The sequence below is a fragment of the Rhineura floridana genome, chromosome 3 (assembly GCF_030035675.1).
Source record: "Rhineura floridana isolate rRhiFlo1 chromosome 3, rRhiFlo1.hap2, whole genome shotgun sequence".
Taxonomy (NCBI): domain Eukaryota; kingdom Metazoa; phylum Chordata; class Lepidosauria; order Squamata; family Rhineuridae; genus Rhineura; species Rhineura floridana.
This window is the reverse complement of record NC_084482.1, coordinates 212,275,945-212,296,099: the sequence shown is the minus strand read 5'-3', so window position 1 is coordinate 212,296,099 and position 20,155 is coordinate 212,275,945. Positions and strand designations below refer to the sequence as shown.

The 20,155-nt window shown below is 45.9% G+C and overlaps 1 protein-coding gene and 1 long non-coding RNA gene across 2 annotated transcripts; both read left to right on the top strand.

Moving 5' to 3' along the window:
• Nucleotide 1: 1 nt before the first annotated feature.
• On the top strand, nucleotides 2-11,622 carry LOC133381487 (zinc finger protein 345-like). Its single transcript, XM_061620641.1, has 6 exons — nucleotides 2-142; nucleotides 1,803-2,380; nucleotides 2,672-2,753; nucleotides 3,320-3,402; nucleotides 3,656-3,782; nucleotides 9,428-11,622. The coding sequence occupies exons 2-6, from the start codon at nucleotides 1,970-1,972 to the stop codon at nucleotides 11,308-11,310; spliced, it is 2,586 nt and encodes an 861-aa protein (XP_061476625.1). The 5' UTR covers nucleotides 2-142; nucleotides 1,803-1,969; the 3' UTR covers nucleotides 11,311-11,622.
• A 4,683-nt stretch (nucleotides 11,623-16,305) lies between these two features.
• On the top strand, nucleotides 16,306-17,664 carry LOC133381518 (uncharacterized). The gene is made up of 3 exons (XR_009761683.1): nucleotides 16,306-16,908; nucleotides 17,131-17,212; nucleotides 17,517-17,664. It is a non-coding gene; the product is annotated as an uncharacterized LOC133381518 (long non-coding RNA).
• The last annotated feature ends 2,491 nt before the right edge of the window (nucleotides 17,665-20,155 follow it).

Genomic DNA, 20,155 nt, shown 5'->3' with positions numbered 1-20,155 from the left:
TCCTCCCCCTCTGACGTCACTTCCTGCCTGGCTCCTCTTGGAGATAAGCGGCTCCCTGGAGAAGTGCGGCAGTTTCGTTCGCCTTTAAACTGCAGCAGAAGCAGCAGCGGCGCTGCAGTGTCTTTGGCCCTCTTGGGGTCTGGTAAGCCCCTTGTCCCCCGTTGGGCGAAGGGGAGTCCCAGGGCCGCTGGGGAGGGCGGAGAGGAGACTGTGCAAAGCAGGGGAGCGAGGAGGAAGCTGGGAGACCCCTGAGTGAGTGTGGGGGGGAAGAGCAGATTGCAGCGTCAGCCGGTGAAGGCTGGAGCAATACCAAGGGGACCCTCACCCCATAAGGAGGTGGCCTCTGTTAAGTTGTCCCTTCACGATCCCCCATCAGAACATCCACCAAGTCTGCATAATAACAGATGTACAAAGCAAATAAAATGGAAGAAAAAAGATAGGCAGAGCCTTGGTACAATGAGTGGAAAGTGGAGCTTCCTTATGCAGAAGCAGTATACCAGTCATAATGTGTTAAATGACTTCAATTTGATGGCTAGACAGGAAGGGAATCTGGGGGGGCTCCGTTCAAAGTCCCTTTAATTCTCACTTGGCAGTAAGTACCTGTGGTTTCCCCCGAAGCACTGCATGGGTCGCCCCCTCGGATATCTTGTGAGCCCCCTCCACCTTTGCACATTTGGTGGAAGGGTTTTCCCAGGGCCACAGGGCAGGGCGCACAGGAGGCCTGTTCAGCTGATCCATCCAAATCAGAGAGGAGAGCTACCTCTCCCTCCCCACCAAGGCCAGGACACCACTTTGAATTAAGGGGTGATTGAAAGTGTGCCTATTAATGCCCCCATTATTCACACACTGACTGGTGTTATCACACATGTGCCCATCCAGACAGGTAACCCCTGGGATACAGAAGGGACCTTTTAAGAGTGAATAGAAAGTGCTACTGAAAATTGGCATCAAAGGAATCAAACTTGGCGGACCCTGACTGAAAGTGAGCAACCGTGTTTTATTAAAAGGGTAAATAGGTGAAGAGAGCAATCTAAATGCCTACAGGGCAGGGCAGCCCCCACCCGCATCCATATCCCATCACTCAATGCTGGCTGAGGTGAGGGTAAAGTCAGTCCTTCCTTAATTTATGATGTCAATCCCCAAAATGTAGATTCTTTGCTTTCTTCTTCCACCACATTACACTCAAACATCCTTCCATTTCCTTATCACAACCAGGTCATAAACTCCAGGAACCGCAGCGTTCCAATTTAATTTAATATGCAACAACAGAGCTCACGTTTAACTCTGAAAGAGGACAGTTCAAAAGATAAGCAAATCTATCAAGAGATGAAAAGAATAACATATTTCATTCACAATTAAACCAAAATTCTGTATTCCAGGAGAGGCTTGGAAAAGTTCAGAGATAAGTTAGGGAGTATAGGATCTTATACTAAATTAGACAATTGTTCCATCTGGCTCAGTATTGTCTGCACTGACTGGCAGCGTCTCTCCAGGATTACAGGCAGGGAGTCTTTCCCAGCCCTGCCTGGAGATTCAAAGTGGGACGTTCTGTGTACAAAGCAGCTGCTCCACCACTTGAGCTACAGCCCGTCCCCTAAAAGCTTGTTTAGCTAGTTTTTAATTAAGAATAAGATGGTAATGAGGATGATGCTGGTCCCTGGGGCCCTTTGGAGCTGCTATCAGAGATCTGTCAACCATCCAGACACCCATCTTCAAAGTAAGATGTAGGCTCCATCACTGAGTTTTTATCAAAGGTTATATGGTAGAAAGAATAATCTTCACATCTGACTATTCTTACCCAGCACCTTTCCTGCTCTGCAAGCCTTCGGCCTGGGCATAGTGATCCCTATTTGGCTTTGCTCACAGAATAAGTGGACCTGCTCCTTCTGAACGTGGCCTCAGAAGGCAGAAAACTATTCCCTGAAGCAGAGAAGGGATGAGGACCCCGTGAAAGACCAAGAGATCAAATATGGAACAGCAAGACTCACCTACCTCTGAAGCAGGACTTGGCCCTGATGCCATCAAGCCTGAGACCCATGGGGAGGAATTCTTGGGGGGAAACGTGCAGAAGATCTTGGGGGAGAACCCCCTCAGCTCAGATGTGCAGCGCCAGCAGTTCCGGCGTTTCCGCTACCAGGAGGCTGAGGGGCCCCGAGAGGTTTGCAGCCGACTCCACCTTCTTTGCCATGAGTGGCTGAAGCCACACTCAAAGAACCAGATCCTGGACCTGGTGATCCTGGAGCAGTTCCTGGCTGTCCTGCCCCCAGAGATGGAGAGCTGGGTGAGGGAGTGTGGAGCGGAGACCAGTTCCCAGGCGGTGGCCCTGTGCGAAGGTTTCCTCCTGAGCCTGGCAGAGGACGAGAAGCAGGCAGAGCAGCAGGTGAGATGGCTTCATCCAGACCAGGGTCAGCCATCGTTGTGCCTTCCAGATGTTCAAGTAAAAGTCCTATAATGGCTGGCCGTTCATTGTATTTGCTGGGGCTGATTTGAATTGGAGTCCATTTCCATCTGAAGGGCACAGTGTTGGCTACCCCGATATCAAGTATCTCTAAGGGGTTTGCATCTATCCTTCCTTTTCTATATCAAATACTTCTCTGAGTTTTCCCTCTCTCAGTCCTCTTTTAATCCTCATCCCCATTATGTGACTTGAGTTCTTATTATGCTGTTTCAGGAAAAGGGTCTCTATGCAGAAATAGGAACTGATTTCCCTGAGGCAGAGAGGACTCCATCAGACCGCAGGCAGAGGCTTCTGGGTAAGGATTAATGGGTCGTATATCCATTTGGTCTTTCTCTCTTGATTTTGACTCCTTTGGTCTTGTCTCCAAGAACCAGTGTGGTGCAGTGCTTAAGGTGTTGGACTATAACCTGGGAGACCAGGGTTCAAATCCCCACACCACCATGAAGCTCACTGGGTGACCTTGGGCCAGTCACTCCCTCTCAGCCCCAGAGGAAGGCAATCGTAAACCTCCTCTGAATACCGCTTACCATAAAAACCCTATTCATAGGGTTGCCATAAGTCGTTAATGACTTGAAGGCAGTCTATTTCCATTTTCCACTCATGTCTCCAGCCTTTTCCACGGCTCAGAAATGCTCCTACTTACATTATGATTTTGTACGTGGGAACCATCACTTTGGTTTCTGGCCTAGAGCTCAAATGAGGAGAGATGTTTTATCACACACACGAAACGTAAACTGTGAATCAACACCTGAAACTCACTTAGCTAATAAGAACCCTTGTGCAGTTACACCTCTATGGTTTAATCTCTGAGAATAGCGTACTACGTACTATAGGCTTTTGGGCCTATTTTCTTTTTCACAGGTGATGGAATGATGTCAGCGAGACCTAATAAGTCATCTCCCCTTTCTGGTGGAGGAGAAACTGTTGCTGTCTCCCCAGATCAGGTAGGGGAAAGACTCAGAAGTGGGAGAGGCTGGGGGCAGCCTGGGTGCCTCTCTGTCCATGGGTCTGAATGAATTTTCCCCCTCCTCTTTGCGTCTCCCAAAGCCACCTCAACAAAAGCTGTGAATGCCATTTAAGAAGGTTTCTGTCCTTAGAACAATGACCAGTCACCTCACCTTAAACTACATTTTGCACGTAGGTAGTAGATAATCTTTATGCATTCTATGATGACAAAATGTATTGTTTCTCTTTTAGGATCCAGTGTCTTTGGAGGATGTGGCTGTGGTTTTCACGGAAGAGGAGTGGGCTTTGCTGAATCCTGACCAGAGAGCTCTGCATAACGAAGTCATGGAGGAGATTTGTAGGACTCTGTCCTGTCTTGGTAAGGCCCCCTGTTTAGTCATAATTTGTTATGTTCCATCAAGTCGATCACAACTTATGGTGACCCGATGAATCAGTGACCTCCAACAGCATCCGTCATGAACCACCCTGTTCAGATCTTGTAAGTTCAGATCTGTGGCTTCCTTTATGGAATCAATCCATCTCTTGCTTGGTCTTCCTCTTTTTCTACTCCCTTCTGTTTTCCCCAGCATTATTGTCTTTTCTAGTGAATCATGTCTTCTCATGATGTGTCCAAAGTATGATAACCTCAGCTTCACCATTTTAGCTTTTAGTGATAGTTCTGGTTTAATTTGTTCTAACACCCAATTATTTGTCTTTTTCATGGTCCATGGTATCAGTCATAAATATCTGTTTTCAAATTCCATATTTCTATATTTAATGAACCCGAATGTTCTGATGTACTGCCACCTATTTCAGCTTTGATTCTTAATCTTCTGCAGATAACCTTGTATGGACAGCCATCTATTCTCTGAACACAGAGCTCTAGTCGTGCCATTCTAAACAATGGTCCAATTCATCTGAATTTTTCACTAAAATGTTTCTCCAAGTGCTAACACAGCATAGCTGAGCTCCATTTAAATTTCTAATAAAGCCCACTGGGTGCAACATTTGGCATTCCGGGCTTTGGGAAGACACGTCCAAAGCTTCCCTCTTAGTTTATCCTTTTTCCTAGATCTGGAGCAGAGTGTTGGCAGTGTATTTGGGGGAGAGGAAGACCGTTTTAAGACTGGGGTAGCCATCATGGTGTGCTCTGCAGATTGCTGGAGTCTCATTCCCATAAGCGGTGACCATTGTCCACGCTAACTGGGGCTGATGGGAATGGGATTCCCACAAGCTCTGGAGAGCACCACGTTGTTATAGGGAATGGGACTCAGACGGTAAGAAAAGCCTTCCCTATCATAGAATTATAGAATAAGGCCATCAAGCCCAACCGCCTGCTCAATGCAGGAATCCAAATCAAAGCATTCCCAACAGAGATGGCATACGGCTCTAACAGTTAGGTAAGAAAAGCCTTCCCTATATCTGCACATTTCCTATATTTCAACACGTGAAGTCCATTTCTTCCAGGCTAGTACAAGATTTGCTCTCTCTTTTTTCTTTTTTTTTTGAGGGGGAGGAGGAACCCTTGTAGGAAAAGGGACTTGGCCAGACCAGAGCCACCCCTCCCAGCTGCCTCTTGAATGCCTCCAGTGTCAGAGAGCCCACTACCTCTCTAGGTCATGGGTTCCATTGTCATACTGCTCTAACCATTAGGAAGTTTTTCCTGATGTCCAGTTGAAAGCTGGCTTCCTGCAACTTGAGCCCTTCTCTGTGTGGCAACCTTTCATGTACTTGAAGAGTGCTATCATATCTCCCCTCAGTCTTCTCTTCTCCAGGCTACACATGCCCAATTCTTTCAGTCTCTCCTCATAGGGCTTGGTTTCCAGTCCCCTGATTGTTCTTGTTGCCCTCCTCTGAACCTATTCCAGTTTGACTCCATCCTTCTTGAAGTGCAGAGACACGAATTGGACACAGTACTCAAGATGAGGCCTAACACAATGCTGAATAGAGGGGAACTAATACTTCACGCGATTTGGAAACTATACTTCTGTTAATGCAGCCTAATACAGCATTTGCCTTTTTTGCAGCCACATAGCACTGTTGGCTCATATTCAGTTTGTGATCAATGACAATTCCAAGATCATTCTCACATGTCGTATTGCTGAGCCAAGTATCCCCCATCTTATAACTGTGCATTTGGTTTCTTTTTCCTAAGTGTAGAACTTTGCATTTATCCCTGTTGAATTTCATTCTGTTGTTTTCAGCCCAATGCTCCAGCCTATCAAGGTCCCTTTGAATTTTGTTTCTGTCTTCCGTGGTATTAGCTGTGCCCTCCAATTTTGTATCATCTGCAAATTTGATAAGCATGCTCTGTACCTCCTCATCCAAGTCGTTAATAAAAATGTTGAAGAGCACTGGGCGCTGGACCGAGCTCCCACTTGTTACTTCTGCCCAGTTTGAGAAGGAACCATTGATAAGCACTCTTTGAGTATGATTCTGGAGCCAACTCTGGATCCACCTGATAGTTGTTCCATCCAGCCCATATTTAACTAGCTTGTTAATCAGAATATCATGGGGCACTTTGTCAAAAGCTTTGCTGAATTCGAGATATATTATGTCCACAGCATTCCCACAGTCTATAAGGGAGGTTACCCGATCAAAAAATGAGATAAGATTAGTTTGGCAGGATTTGTTCTCTGTTTTCAAGGTGCTTACGGATTGACTGCTTTATAATCTGCTCCAGAGTTTTTCCAAGGATTGATGTTAGGCTGACTGGTCTGTAGTTCCCCAGTTCTTCCTTTTTGCCCTTTTTGAAGATAGGGACTACATTAGCTCTCCTCCAGTCATCCGGCACTTCACCAGTCCTCCACGATTTCACAAAGATAATAGACAGTGGTTCTGAGAGTTCTTCAGCCAGTTCCTTCAATACTCTAGGATGCAAAGCTAAACACTTTGCTGATAAAATCGAACGTCTGCAGAGCACGATCCCATACGCCGTGGACACAGGAAGTGAGCTGGAGGCGATCAATGGCATTCCGGTCCGGTGGGATCGATTTCAGCCTCTTCCTTCTGAGGAAGTGGACAAGGTGCTCTCTACTGTGAAGCCAACCACCTGTCTGCTGGATCCTTGCCCTTCATGGCTCATTATGAGCTGCAAAGAGAAGCTGAACAAATGGATCCAGGCATTGGTAAATGCATCCTTGGAAGAGGGTGCAATGCCATTAGCCCTTAAGGAGGCAATAATAAAGCCCATCTTGAAAAAGCCCTCCTTGGATCCTCAAGAATTGAACAACTTTCGTCCAGTCTCTAATTTACCATTCTTGGGCAAGGTGATTGAGCGAGTGGTGGCCAAACAGTTACAGACACACTTGGATGAAGCAGATTATTTGGATCCATTCCAATCGGGCTTCAGGACTGGACATGGAACTGAAACGGCCTTGGTCGCTCTGGTAGATGATATGAGGAGGGCATTGGATAGGGGAGAATATACCTTCCTTGTCCTCCTGGATCTCTCAGCGGCTTTTGATACCGTTGACCACGGTATCCTTTTAGATCGCCTGAGAGGAATAGGAATAGGGGGCACTGTTTTACAGTGGCTCTGTTCCTATCTCTCAGACAGGTGTCAACGGGTGACATTGGGGGATGAGGTTTCAGACCCTTGGCCTCTCAATTGTGGAGTGTCACAGGGTTCTATCCTCTCCCCCATGCTATTCAACATCTATGTAAAGCCGCTGGGTGCCATCATCAGGAGATTTGGGTTGCAGTGTCACCAATATGCGGATGACACTCAGCTCTATCTCTCGTTTAAGTCCTCACCAGAGTTGGCTGTGGAGACCATGTCCAAGTGCCTGAAATCAGTAAGTGAATGGATGGGAAGGAATAGGCTGAAACTAAACCCTGACAAGACCGAGGTGTTGCTCGTGGGAGACAAGGGAAGGTTGGGAGATATAGACCTGGTATTCAATGGTGTAAAATTACCCCTGAAAGACCAGGTCTGCAGCCTTGGGGTCATTCTTGACTCCCAGCTGTCCATGGAGGCTCAGGTTTCGGCAGTGAGCCGGGCAGCTTGGTATCAATTGCATCTGATACGATGGCTGCAACCCTACCTTCCTGTCCATCTGCTCCCACGGGTAATACATGCCCTGGTCTCCTCCCGCTTAGACTACTGTAATGTGCTCTACGTGGGGTTACCCTTGAAAACGGTCCGGAAATTACAACTGGTACAGAACGCGGCGGCACGTCTGAGTAAGAACAGCTGTCACCGTGATCATATCACTCCAGTGCTAATAGATCTGCACTAGCTACCAGTTGTTTACCGGGCCCAATTCAAGGTGTTGGTATTGACCTTTAAAGCCCTAAACGGTTTCGGCCCAGTTTATCTGAAGGAGCGCCTCCAACATCACCAATTATGCCGCCTGACAAGATCAGCCACGCAAGACCTTCTCTCGGTCCCACCAGTTAAACTAGCTAGGCTGGTGCGGACTAGAGAGGGGGCATTTTCGATCGTGGCCCCCACCCTCTGGAACTCCCTCCCGTTTGATCTTCGCCATGCCCCCTCCCTGACAAGTTTCCGCCGCAGTTTGAAGACCTGGCTGTTCAGGCAGGCCTATGGGACTTCTGGGGTGGGTTAGTCTTTTAATTGTTGTTATTCATTGTGTTTTCATTAATTATTGATTACGGTCCTTGTTTTCATATTGTATTTTATGCTATTTGTACGTCGCCTAGAGTGGCCGTTCATTCGGCCAGATAGGCGACTCAAAAATAAAATTTTATTATTATTATGCAGTTTATCAGGCCCTGGAGATTTAAAGTCGTTCAACATGATTAGGTATTCCTTGACCATTTATCAATCTCAAGCTCCAATCCGCCCCTTCCACTTCATGTTTCCCAGGAGGGTCATAGACCCTTTTTTGGGAGAAGACTGAGCCAGTGTAGGAATTGAGCACTTCTGCCTTTTCTTTGTCATCTGTTATCATTTTGCTATCCTCATTGAGTAGCTGTGCCACCACATTGGCTTCTTCTGTTTCCCCCCTTTTTTCCTTGTTAGAATTGCTTGCCATTGAGCTATTAGAATTTCCTTTTTTATCTCCAACACAAGTCAGACGATTGGCAATTTGCTTTTCAAAAGTTACATTCTCGTCTTCTCCTTGATTGGGTGGTCGGTAGTAGACTCCAAGTACCACGTTCCTTTTATTACTTGCCCCATTAATTTTAATGCAGATACTCTCGGTGGAGCTACCAAGCTCATCTCCCTGTATTCCTGTGCAGGGATATATATTTTTAACATATAGCGCGACTCCACCTCCTTTTTTATGCCTTCTGTTCTTTTCGAATAAGACAATTTGTCTATTTTTATTGATTTAAAACATGTACATCTCCATTTTATTGTAAACAAAAATTCACAAGGAGTAAAATTTTTGTGTTAGAGATCAGTACAAGATGTTAAAATCACAACATAATCAAAACAACAGTATACTAATCAGCACGAGGAAACTTTTAAGAGTTGCAAGAAATACAAATACAGATGAGAGCCATCTTTGAGTGGTTGACTGACACAGCAGCCCTGCCATAGTCATTGCCCAACCAGTCCAGGAGTATTTGCTCTGACTGGCAGCACATCTGAGGGCTCTTTTGAGGTCCTTTAACTGCTGAAGTGGGGGATTCGCCTTGCGATCTTCTACTTGCTGTCAACTTGCTCTGCCACTGAAGGATGGAGCCTTCCCTTTTCATTTTCTCTCTTCAGTTGCTCCAAAGAGTTTCGAAGAGAATAGCTGCGGCTGTTTTATTTACCTGTACAACTGTGTAGGCTAGGCCGAATGAGAGTGATTGGCCCAGGACCACCCATTGGGATTAACCTCTGACTGGGAGCTGAACCCAGATCACTGTGGTCCAAATCCAACAATCTGTATCACTCCAATTGTCATTGAATACCAGACAACAGAGACTGTTCAACCTGGAGTAAGATCCATCTCCCATCTAATTCCTGTCAGTTCTTCCTTTATTACAAAGTTATTTGGGATTGTTCAGTGATTTGAGGATCCATTTCTTCCCTCATGGTCTTATCAGTTGCTCTCTTCCTTGCAGAAGGTGATGAATGGAAAGCCAAGAGGAAGGGAGAACTATGTGGGCAAGAGAGACGGGAAAGAGACAGATCTGAAAAGAGGGAAGAGCAGAGAAGGAATCCTGAAGCAGAAGAGAAAAGGAGGAATAAATCTTGCGCTTCTCAGGGCAGTGGCTACCATAAAACTGTGATCCGAGAAAAAACAGATCAAAGAAGGAAAAGAAAGAAATATTTTCATTGTTGGAAAAGTCTCATTTCTAAAAGAAAATGTAAAGCCCACAACAAAAACCAGAAAAGGGAGAAACCTTATAAGTGCTTGGAATGTGGAAAGAGCTTCAGCTACAAGAAAAATCTCACTGCCCACCAAAGAATTCACACTGGGGAGAAACCTTATAAGTGCTTGGAATGTGGAAAGAGCTTCAGCTGGAAACACCGACTCACTGCCCATCAAAGAATTCACACTGGGGAGAAACCTTATAAGTGCTTAGAATGTGGAAAGAGCTTCCATCAGAAGACATATCTGACTTCCCATCAAAGTATTCACATGGGAGAGAAACCATATAAGTGCTTGGAATGTGGAAAGAGCTTCAGCTGGAAAAACAAACTCACTGCCCATCAAATAATTCACACTGCGGAGAAACCTTATAAGTGCTTGGAATGTGGAAAGAGCTTCAGCTGGAAACACAGACTCTCTGCCCATCAAAGAATTCACACCGGGGAGAAACCTTATAAGTGCTTAGAATGTGGAAAGAGCTTCCATCAGAAGACATATCTGACTTCCCATCAAAGCATTCACATGGGAGAGAAACCATATAAGTGCTTGGAATGTGGAAAGAGCTTCAGCTGGAAAAACAAACTCACTGCCCATCAAAGAATTCACACTGGGGAGAAACCTTATAAGTGCTTAGAATGTGGAAAGAGCGTCACCTGGAAACAGCAACTCACTGTCCATCAAAGAATTCACACCAGGGAGAAACCTTATAAGTGCTTAGAATGTGGAAAGAGCTTCACCTGGAAACAGCAACTCACTGTCCATCAAAGAATTCACACCAGGGAGAAATCTTATAAGTGCTTAGAATGTGGAAAGAGCTTCCATCAGATGATACATCTGACTTCCCATCAAAGTATTCACACGGGAGAGAAACCTTATAAGTGCTTGGAATGTGGAAAGAGCTTCAGCTGGAAAAACAAACTCACTGCCCATCAAAGAATTCACACCGGGGAGAAACCTTATAAGTGCTTAGAATGTGGAAAGAGCTTCCGTCAGAAGTCACATCTGACTTCCCATCAAAGTATTCACACGGGAGGGAAACCTTATAAATGCCTGGAATGCGGAAAGGGCTTCAGCTACAAGAAAAATCTCACTGCCCATCAAAGAATTCACACCGGGGAGAAACCTTATAAGTGCTTAGAATGTGGAAAGAGCTTCAGCTGGAAACACCAAGTCACTGCTCATCAAAGAATTCACACCGGGGAGAAACCTTATAAGTGCTTAGAATGTGGAAAGACCTTCCATCAGAAGACATATCTGACTTCCCATCAAAGTATTCACATGGGAGAGAAACCATATAAGTGCTTGGAATGTGGAAAGAGCTTCAGCTGGAAAAACAAACTCACTGCCCATCAAAGAATTCACACTGGGGAGAAACCTTATAAGTGCTTAGAATGTGGAAAGAGCTTCCGTTGGAAGGCACATCTGACTTCCCATCAAACAATTCACAATGGGGAGAAGCCATATAAATGTCTGGAATGTGGAAAGGGCTTCACTACAAATTCCTCTCTCAATTTGCATCAGAGTATTCACTCAGGAGAGAAACCATATAAGTGCTTAGAATGTGGAAAGAGCTTCCGTCGGAAGGCACATCTGACTTCCCATCAAACAATTCACACAAGGGAGAAACCATAGAACTGCTTGGAATGTGGAAAGAGCTTCAGAAATAGCATAAGTCCTTTTTGTTTATCAGTGTTGAACAGGAGGTTGCCGACCTGTTGCCTGTGAGTGTTTTGGAGGCCTGTGAAGACGTTCAGTAGCGTCCCCAATGCCCCTGCACTGTGGGATGTTAGAGAAGAGATCCTGACCTTCCCCTGTGTGATCCTGGCCTCCCTTCTCTTTTCACACAACACTGCCCTCACCCAGAACCGATCCCCCCTTTCTTTGTAGAGTGAATTCTGATTTTCCCAATCTTGGGAAAATCCTAAAATAAAAATACAAATTCAATCCACTGCTCTCTGATTGGTGCTGCTGGTTGCATTCTCTTTAGCTGAGGTGGAACCAGAAAGAGCTGTGAACTATTAATATGAAGGGGGCTGAGTTTGTCATGTCCATTAATTTCACTGGATCTACTCTGAGCTGAAAATTGGGTGCAACCCACATATTATTTTTACTACCCTTTTGTGCAACTCTGATACATTGGAAAAACTTGTATTTTTAAAAAAAATAAATTTATGCCCACAATGGACCTCAAGTTTCAAGACCTTATGGTGGTCAGGGAAGAAGTACTAATGAAGGGGAGAGAACAACACTCATATTTTAGTTAGCAGATCAGCAATTTCACATCTGAGTTCTTTGAGAACTCTCGGGTGGATGCCATCTGGGCCCGGTGATTTGTCAGTTTTTATATTGTCCATTAAGCCTAGAACTTCCTCTCTCGTTACCACTATTTGTCTCAGTTCCTCAGAATCCCTTACTGCAAATGTTAGTTCAGGTTCAGGGATCTGCCCTATATCTTCCACTGTGAAGACAGATGCAAAGAATTCATTTAGCTTCTCTGCAATCTCCTTATCGTTCTTTAGTACACCTTTGACTTCTTTTGCCAGAGTTTGTGTTCCTTTTTATTTTCTTCATTCAGACAAGACTTCCATTTTCTGAAGGAAGGGTTTTTGCCTCTAAGAGCTTCCTTGACTTTGCTCGTTAACCATGCTGGCATTTTCTTGGCCCTGGCGGTACCTTTTCTGATCTGCGGTATGCACTCCAGTTGAGCTTCTGATATAGCTTTCATAGCAAAGCCGTATGCTGGGCATGAGTCTTGCACTCCTGTGGAGGCCTTTTTTCTTTCTTTCTGTTTTAACTGAGTTTAACCTCTAACTGATAAAAGTAGCTGAACTGACTTGGCCTTCAGATTCCATTCATCTTCCAGGCGTATTCAGAGATACCATCACGTCTTCCCTCCTCACGCAAGCAAATCCAGCTTTAGAGCCTTCTCTGCCAGCTCCTTCATACTTTTTAGGGGTTGGGAGTCTTGAGCCCCCTGAGAGGCTGAACCCCCAGGGAGGGGCTGCAGGTGGCTCAGTGGGTAGAGCACCTGCTTTGCATGCAGGAGGTCCCAGGTTCAGTCCCCAATGGCATCTCCAGGGAGGGCTGGCAGAGACTCCCTGCTGGAAACCCTAGAGAGGTGCTGCCAGCCAGTGTAGACAGCACTGAGGTATGTGGAGCCCAGTGCTCTGACTCAGTATACAGAGGAGCTCCATGTATTCCTCTGTTCTGCGCAATGCCTCTTTACTCCTTGGCTTCCGCTCTGAGAGATCATTGGGCTGTTTGGCTTCTTGAGGGTTAAAATATACAAAACCAGATTCCTAGAGAGGAAAGAGAGGAGGTGGGGGAGCCTTCAAGGAAAATGCTGCTCATCTCCCTCTGACATCACTTCCTGCCTGGCTCTTTTCTTGCAGATGAGTGGCTCCCTGGTCATATTCCCTATGTGGTTTGAGTTAGATGTTTGGTAAAGAAATATAGCATAGTTAATAGTTTTATTCCTAGGAAAATTATTTCTAATTGCCATGGTTGGTTATGGATTCCCCCTTATTGTATCCCTTATTTTGGGATTAAAAAGGCTTTTCGGCTATCCAATTGGATCTCAATATTGACGGCAGAGTTGATGGCCATTCTTTTGGCTCTTGAGTGGATTAAGGATGTTAGACCAGAAAATGTTCTGCTTTTATCAGACTCTCTTTCAGGCTTGCAGGCTGTTCTGTCTGGTGGTGTAGCCTGCAAAAAGGATGTGATTAATGAAATATGGACATTAAATACAGAACTTTGCTCCATGGGAATCTGCCTTGGGGACGGTGTAAAAGCCGGAATGGAACAGGCCAGAACGGGCCCTTTATAAAAGAAATTGATGCCAAAAATACTGGGATGTGTTAGAGACACTTGAGAACAACATTTAGGAACAAAAACCATTCCAATAGGATTTTATTAACACTTTAACAACCAAAATGTTCTCCAGAACGGAATGAAACAGCCCGGAACAGCGACTTCCCAGCGAGCCAGACCTCCCAAATTCACCAGTCCCACATGACTACATGGGATGCATGCAATAAGACACAAAACCTCTGTGCAAACCACGTTCCAATACCCATTCCGGGCTATAGTAGGCTTTTATGTAAAACAGCATTGGTGGCTCCTTCTGGGGTGTGGTGAGCCCCCTTTCCCCGTTGTGCATTGGGGTGGAGTCCCAGGATGGCTGGGGAGCATGCAGGAGAGGGACTGCAAGGCATTGGAGTGAGGAGGGGGATTAGGAGACCCCTTTGTGTGGGTAGGGAGATGCCCCAGATTGCAGCCCTATATTGCAGCCCCAGCCACTGAAGGGAGAGAAAAGGCTGGAGCCATAGCAAGGGAGACCCTCAGCCTGTAAGGAGGTGGCCTCTTTTCAGCTGACCGTGTCAGGATCCCCCATCACAACATCCACCACGAGGGAGCAGAGCCTCCTTCCCCCCCTCTCTTAAAACCCAATCCTAGTTAGTGAAGTCTGCTTAATAATAGACGGGAAAAGCACATAAAACGGAAGAAAGAAGACAGAGAAGGCCTTCTTATAAAATGAGTGAAATATTGGGGGCAGGGATCACATTGAAAATCAGATTTGAGTGCCAACTATGCAAGCAACACAGTGCATTACGAAGGTCTTTAGTATCCCAAGTGAAACATGGGCATTTTTAGTAAGGTTAAAGCAGATTCCTTCTGGACAGGAGTAGTTTTGGGTGGGGAGTGGAGTTTTCATGTGCAGAAGTGGCGTACCAGACCTCAGTGGGTTAAATGACCTGACCGTGATACCTATAGGGGAAGGGAATTTTGGGGGAAGGAGGGGGCTGTGTCCCCCAGGGCAAAAGCACCTCTGTCCTGAGTGCCTTCCTGCCAGGCTTCTCACTTGGCGGAAAGTAGCTGCTATTTCCTCGCCAGGCACGGCATGGGCTGCCCCCTCTGAAATCTGGTGAGCCTCCTTCGGCTTTGCACATTATTTATTTATTTGATTTATATCCCACCCTTCCTCTCAGCAGGAGCCCATGTGCTTGAAGGGTTTTCCCAGGGCCACAGGCGAGGGCGCGTGGGAGATCTGTTCAGTTGATCAATCCAACTCAGGAAGCAGAACTTCTCCTCCTCCCACAAGGCCAGGACACTGTTTTGAATTGAGGGAGGAGGGATTGAAAGTAGGTCTATAAATGCCATCATTATTCACCTCTGGCATCATCAGACCTCCTGGCTAGCATGTGTGTGCCCATCCAGGAAGGCAACCCTTGGGCCACAGAAAAAATGGAAATGGACTGCCTTGAAGTTGATCCCGACTTATGGTGACCCTACGAATAGGGTTTTCATGGTAAGCGGTATTTAGAGGGGGTTTACCGTTGCCTTCCTCTGAGGCTGAGAGGCAGTGACTGGCCCAGGGTCACCCAGTGAGCTTCATGGCTGTGTGGGGATTCGAACCCTGGTCTCCCAGGTCATAGTCTAGCACCTCAACCACTGCACCACACTGGCTCTCATTGGAACACAGAAGGGACCTTTTAAGATTGAATAGAAAGTGCTACTGAAAACTGGCAATCTTTTCATGAAAGGAATCGGAAGGCCCTGGCTGAAAATGAACACCCCTGTTATATTGAAAGGGTTAATAGGTAAAGGGAGCCATCCAAATGCTTACAGGGCGTCTCAGCCACCACCCATGTCTGTAGCCCCGTCACTCATGCCGGCTGGGGTGAAGGGACAGTTAGTCCTTCATTAATTGATGATGACAATCCCAAGAGTTTGGATTCTTTGCTCTCTTCCTCCACATTATACCCGAGGATCCTTCAGCTTCCTGATCACAACCAGGTCCTAAATGGCAGGAACTGTGGTGTTCCAGTTTAATTTCTTAAAAATATTGATACTTCTTAACTCTGAAATCAGAGGCAGGTGAAATAAGAAAACATCAATGGAGCAAAGTAAAAAGATATTGCATTCAGAATTAAACAAAAAAAATTGTGTTCAAGCCGAATTTAGGTTCACCGACATAAGTTAGGGAATAGAGAAAGCAGCCTTGTAATGAGTCAGACCATTGATCCATCTCGCTCAGTATTGTCCACACTGACTGGCAGAGTCCAGGATTCCAGGCATGGAGTCTTTCCCAGCCCTACCTGGAGATGCTGGGGATTGAAAGGGGGACCTTCTGTGTACAAAGCAGCTGCTCTACCACTGAACTACGGCCCGTCCCCGAAAAGCTTTAGCTTCTTTTTAAATAAGAATATGGGGGTAATGGGGATGACGCTGGTCCCTGGGACCTTTGGAGCTGCTGTCAGAGATCTGTCAGCCATCCAGACACCCATCTGCAAAGGGAGACATGGGCCCCCTCACTGGGTTTGTGCCAAAGGTTATGTGGCAGGAAGAATAACCCTCGTATTCAGGGATGCTTAGCCAGCACTTTTCCGGCTCTGCCAGCCTTTGGCCTAGTGATAATGATCCCCATTTGGCTTGGCTCATACAATAAGTGGCTCATCTCCTTCTGTACAGGGCCTCAGAACCTAGAAAAATAATTCCAAAAAGGACATAGCTAACAGAAGGGACAAAGGCACAATGAAAGGCCAAGGGAGGGAGTGTGCACAGAGGGGAAAGAGTTGCAAAGGACAGATCTGCAGGACAGATGCTGCATCTTCTTATCCACAGATCAAAGATGGAACAGCAAGACTCAGCTGCCTCTGCAAGCCTTTCGGCTAGGTATAGTGATCCCTGTTTGGCTTCGCTCATAGAATAAGTGGACCTGTTCCTTCTGAACGTGGCCTCAGAATGCTGAAAACCATTCCCAGAAGCAGAGAAGGGATGAGGACCCTGTGAAAGGCCAAGAGATCAAATATGGAACAGCAAGACCCGGCTAGCTCTGAAGCAGGACTTGGCCCTGATGCCATCAAGACTTGGACCTGTGTGGCAGAATTCTGCAGGGGAAATGTGCAGAAGATCTTGGGGGAGAACCCCCTCAGCTCACATGTGCAGCGCCAGCAGTTCAGGCGTTTCTGCTACCAGGAGGCTGAGGGGCCCCAAGAGGCTTGCAGCCGACTCCACCTTCATTGCCGTGAGTGGCTGAAGCCGGAGTGACACACAAAGAACCAGATCCTGGACAAGGTGGTCCTGGAGCAGTTCCTGGCTGTCCTTCCATCAGAGGTGGACAGCTGGGTGAGGGAGTGTGGAGCGGAGACCAGTTGCCAGGCGGTGGCCCTGGCAGAAAGTTTCTTCCTGAGTCGGACAGAAGACAAGAAGCAGGAAAAGCAGCAGGTGAGAGGGTTTAATTTATACCAGGGACTGCCAACGTGGTGCCCTCCAGATATTGCTGAAGTAAAACTCCCATCATCCCTGACCATTCCTCATATTAGCTGGAGTCCAGCAACCTCTGGAGGGCACCACCTTGATATCCAATTCCCATCTGGGTTTTGCCTCTGTCAGTCCTTTTCTAATCCTGCTCCCCGTAATATGACTTGAGTTCTTGTGCCGTTTCAGGAAAAGGGTGTCTGTGCAGAAATAAGAACTGATTTCTCTGAGGCAAAGAGGACTCGATCAGACCCCAGGCAGAGGCTGCTGGGTAAGGATGAATGGGGCGTATCTCCATTTGGTTCCTGACTGTTGACTTTGACTCCTTTAATCTTGTCTCCAGTCTTTTCTAAGGCTCAGGATTGCTCCTATGATCACACTTTTGTACCTGGGAACAAGCACTTTGTTTTGTGGCTAAGAACTCAAAGGAGGAGAGATGTTTTATTACACAACGGAAATATAAACTGTGAATAAATGCCTGAAACTCACTCAACACGTGTAGTTAGACCTATGTTGTTTTAGCCTCTGAGAATAACATATACTAATGGCTTCTGGGCCCATTTTGTTTCTCACAGGTGATGGAATGATGTTGGCAAGACCTACTAAGCCATCTCCCCTTTCTGGTGGAGAAGCTGCTGCCGTCACCCTGGATCAGGTAGGAGGAAGACTCAGAAGGGGGATAGGCTGGGGCCAGCCTGGGTGCCTCTCTGTCCTCTGCTCACCTCAATGGGTCTTAATGGATTTCCCTCCTTCTCTTCTGTCAAAGCTGCCCTCAACAAAAGCTGTGAATGCCATTCAAGAAGGTTTCAGTCCTGGGAATAATGACCAGGCACCTCACCTTAAGTAACTTGTGAATGCACGTAGTAGATCATCTTCATGTTCTCTATGAGGAGCAAATGTTTTCTTGCCTTTCAGGCTCCCGTGTCCTTGGAGGACATGGCTGTGTATTTCACGGAAGAGGAGCGGGATCTGCTGGATCCTGACCAGAGAGCTCTGCATAAGGAAGTCATGGAGGAGATTTGTGGGACTCAGTCCTGTCTTGGTAAGGCCCACTATTGGATCCTAATATCTGTTTTGAAACTCAAATTCCTATCATGTGATGACCCTGAGTCTTCTGAGGTAGTTCCACCTACTTCATCTGTGATTATTATCCCTCTGCGGTTAGCCTTGAATGGACAGCAATCTACTTTTATTCTCTCTGAACACACATCCTCCAGATATGCCCTTCTAGATAATGGCCCAGCTGGTTTAAGCTGGCCAGATTGTTTGAACAAACTTCTTAGTCATTTTCTTGGTCAACAGAAATTGGAGATGGAGGGAACTTTTTCATTGGGCCAATCAACAATCCATCTCAAAAAAGAGGCTGGCTTTTATTGGGCTCAAATTCCCACAAATATGTGAGGCTTTCGCCTTCCTGGAAACATCTGAACAGGATTTCAAAGATCCTCTGACTCTGCTTTTCATTTTTCTCTTCCCCCCCAATAAAATATTTATTTATTTATTTGACAATATTTATATACCGCTGCAATGTTAAAAATCTAACCTGTTTACAAAAAAAAAAATTATCGTAAAAAAGGAAGAAAAGAAATAATTAAAAATACATTTAATACAATTAAAAATACCTACTAACTAAAAAAGTTTAAAACAGATCAACATCTATGTGTCTGGAAACAACCTTCCTAAACAGAAAAGTCTTAAGGCAGTTGCCGAAAGGAATACAGCAAAGGCACCTGCCTGATGTCAATAGGCAGGGAGTTCCAAAGAGTAGGTGCTGCCACACTAGAAGAACGATTCCTTGCGAGTGCGGAACTAGTATTATATGGCACCTGCCACAGTGCCTCTTCTGCGGAGCGAAGTGCTTCACTGGGCACATAGGGGGCAAGGCGGTCTTGCAAGGAAACTGGTCTCAAGCTGCCGAAGCCTTTGTATACTAGTAGCAATGCCTTGAACTTAACCTGGTAACAAGTTGGCAGCCAGTGCAGATCTCTGAGCAGAGTTGTTAGATGCTGACAAGGTCTCGTCCGCGTCAGCAGTCTGCTTGCTGCATTCTGCACTAATGGCAGTTTCCAGGTCAAGTAGCTGTTTTACCTATTGGAAAAGTCTCAATTCTAAAAGCAGATGCAAACCCCACTGCAAAAAACACAAAGGGGAGAAACCATATCAATGTTTGGAATGCAGAAAGCACTTCAGTAGAAATTTTTCTCTCACTTCCCATCAAAGAGTTCATACTGGGGAGAAACCATATCAGTGCTTAGAACGTGGAAAGAGCTTCAGTCAGAAGATATATCTCATTGATCATCAAAGAATTCACACCGGGGAGAAACCATATCAATGTTTGGAATGCGGAAAGCACTTCAGTAGAAATTTTTCTTTCACTTCCCATCAAAGAGTTCATACTGGGGAGAAACCATACAAGTGCTTAGGATGCGGGAAAAGTTTTAGTTACAAGGAAACTCTCACTGCCCATCAAGGAATTCACACCGGGGAGAATCCATATAAGTGCTTAGAATGTGGAGAAAGCTTCGGGTACAAGAACTTTCTTAACCTCCATCAAAGAATTCACACTGGGGAGAAACGATATCAATGTTTGAAATGTGGAAAGAGATTTAGCTGCAAGGAAGGACTCGCTTACCATCAAAGAATTCATGCTGGGGAGAAACCGTATAAATGCTTAGCATGTGGAAAGAGCTTCAGTAGAAATTCCTTTCTCAGTTCCCATCAAAGAATTCATACTGGGGAGAAACCATAGAAATGTAAGAGAGAGAGGAGTCTAGAAAACCTGTCCTCCATGTGACGGATCAGGCCGATTTGATCAATGGTGGTTCCATTTCTTGACACAGTATTGCTTTGAACACCAGCTGCCAGAAACCTAGGGAGGGGAGAGTTCTCTTGCACTCAGATCCTGCTTGCGAGCTCTGCTTGGCCTGATCCAGTAGGCTCCCTGGCTGGCGGCTGCTGTTTGCATTCTGTTCAGTTTAGGTGGTGCCAGAAAGATCTGTGAACCATTACAATTAATGGGCCTATGTTTTTCATGTGTATTAATTTTTATCTACTGTAAGCATAAGGTGGGATGCAACCCACATATTTATTTTTTACCACTCTCTTGTGCAAACCAGGTATACTGGGAAAACATGATTTCAAAAATACAAAAGAAATTTTTCACCATCCAAAGATTCACCCTGGGAAGAAACCACATACGTGCTTAGAATATAAA

Coding starts and splice junctions, on each gene's coding strand:
- LOC133381487 (XM_061620641.1), top strand. CDS start 1,970: ATGGAACAGCAAGACTCACCTACCTCTGAAGCAGGACTTGGCCCTGAT. Junction 2,754..3,319: donor CCGCAGGCAGAGGCTTCTGG/GTAAGGATTAAT, acceptor TCTTTTTCACAG/GTGATGGAATGATGTCAGCG. Junction 3,783..9,427: donor TAGGACTCTGTCCTGTCTTG/GTAAGGCCCCCT, acceptor TCTTCCTTGCAG/AAGGTGATGAATGGAAAGCC.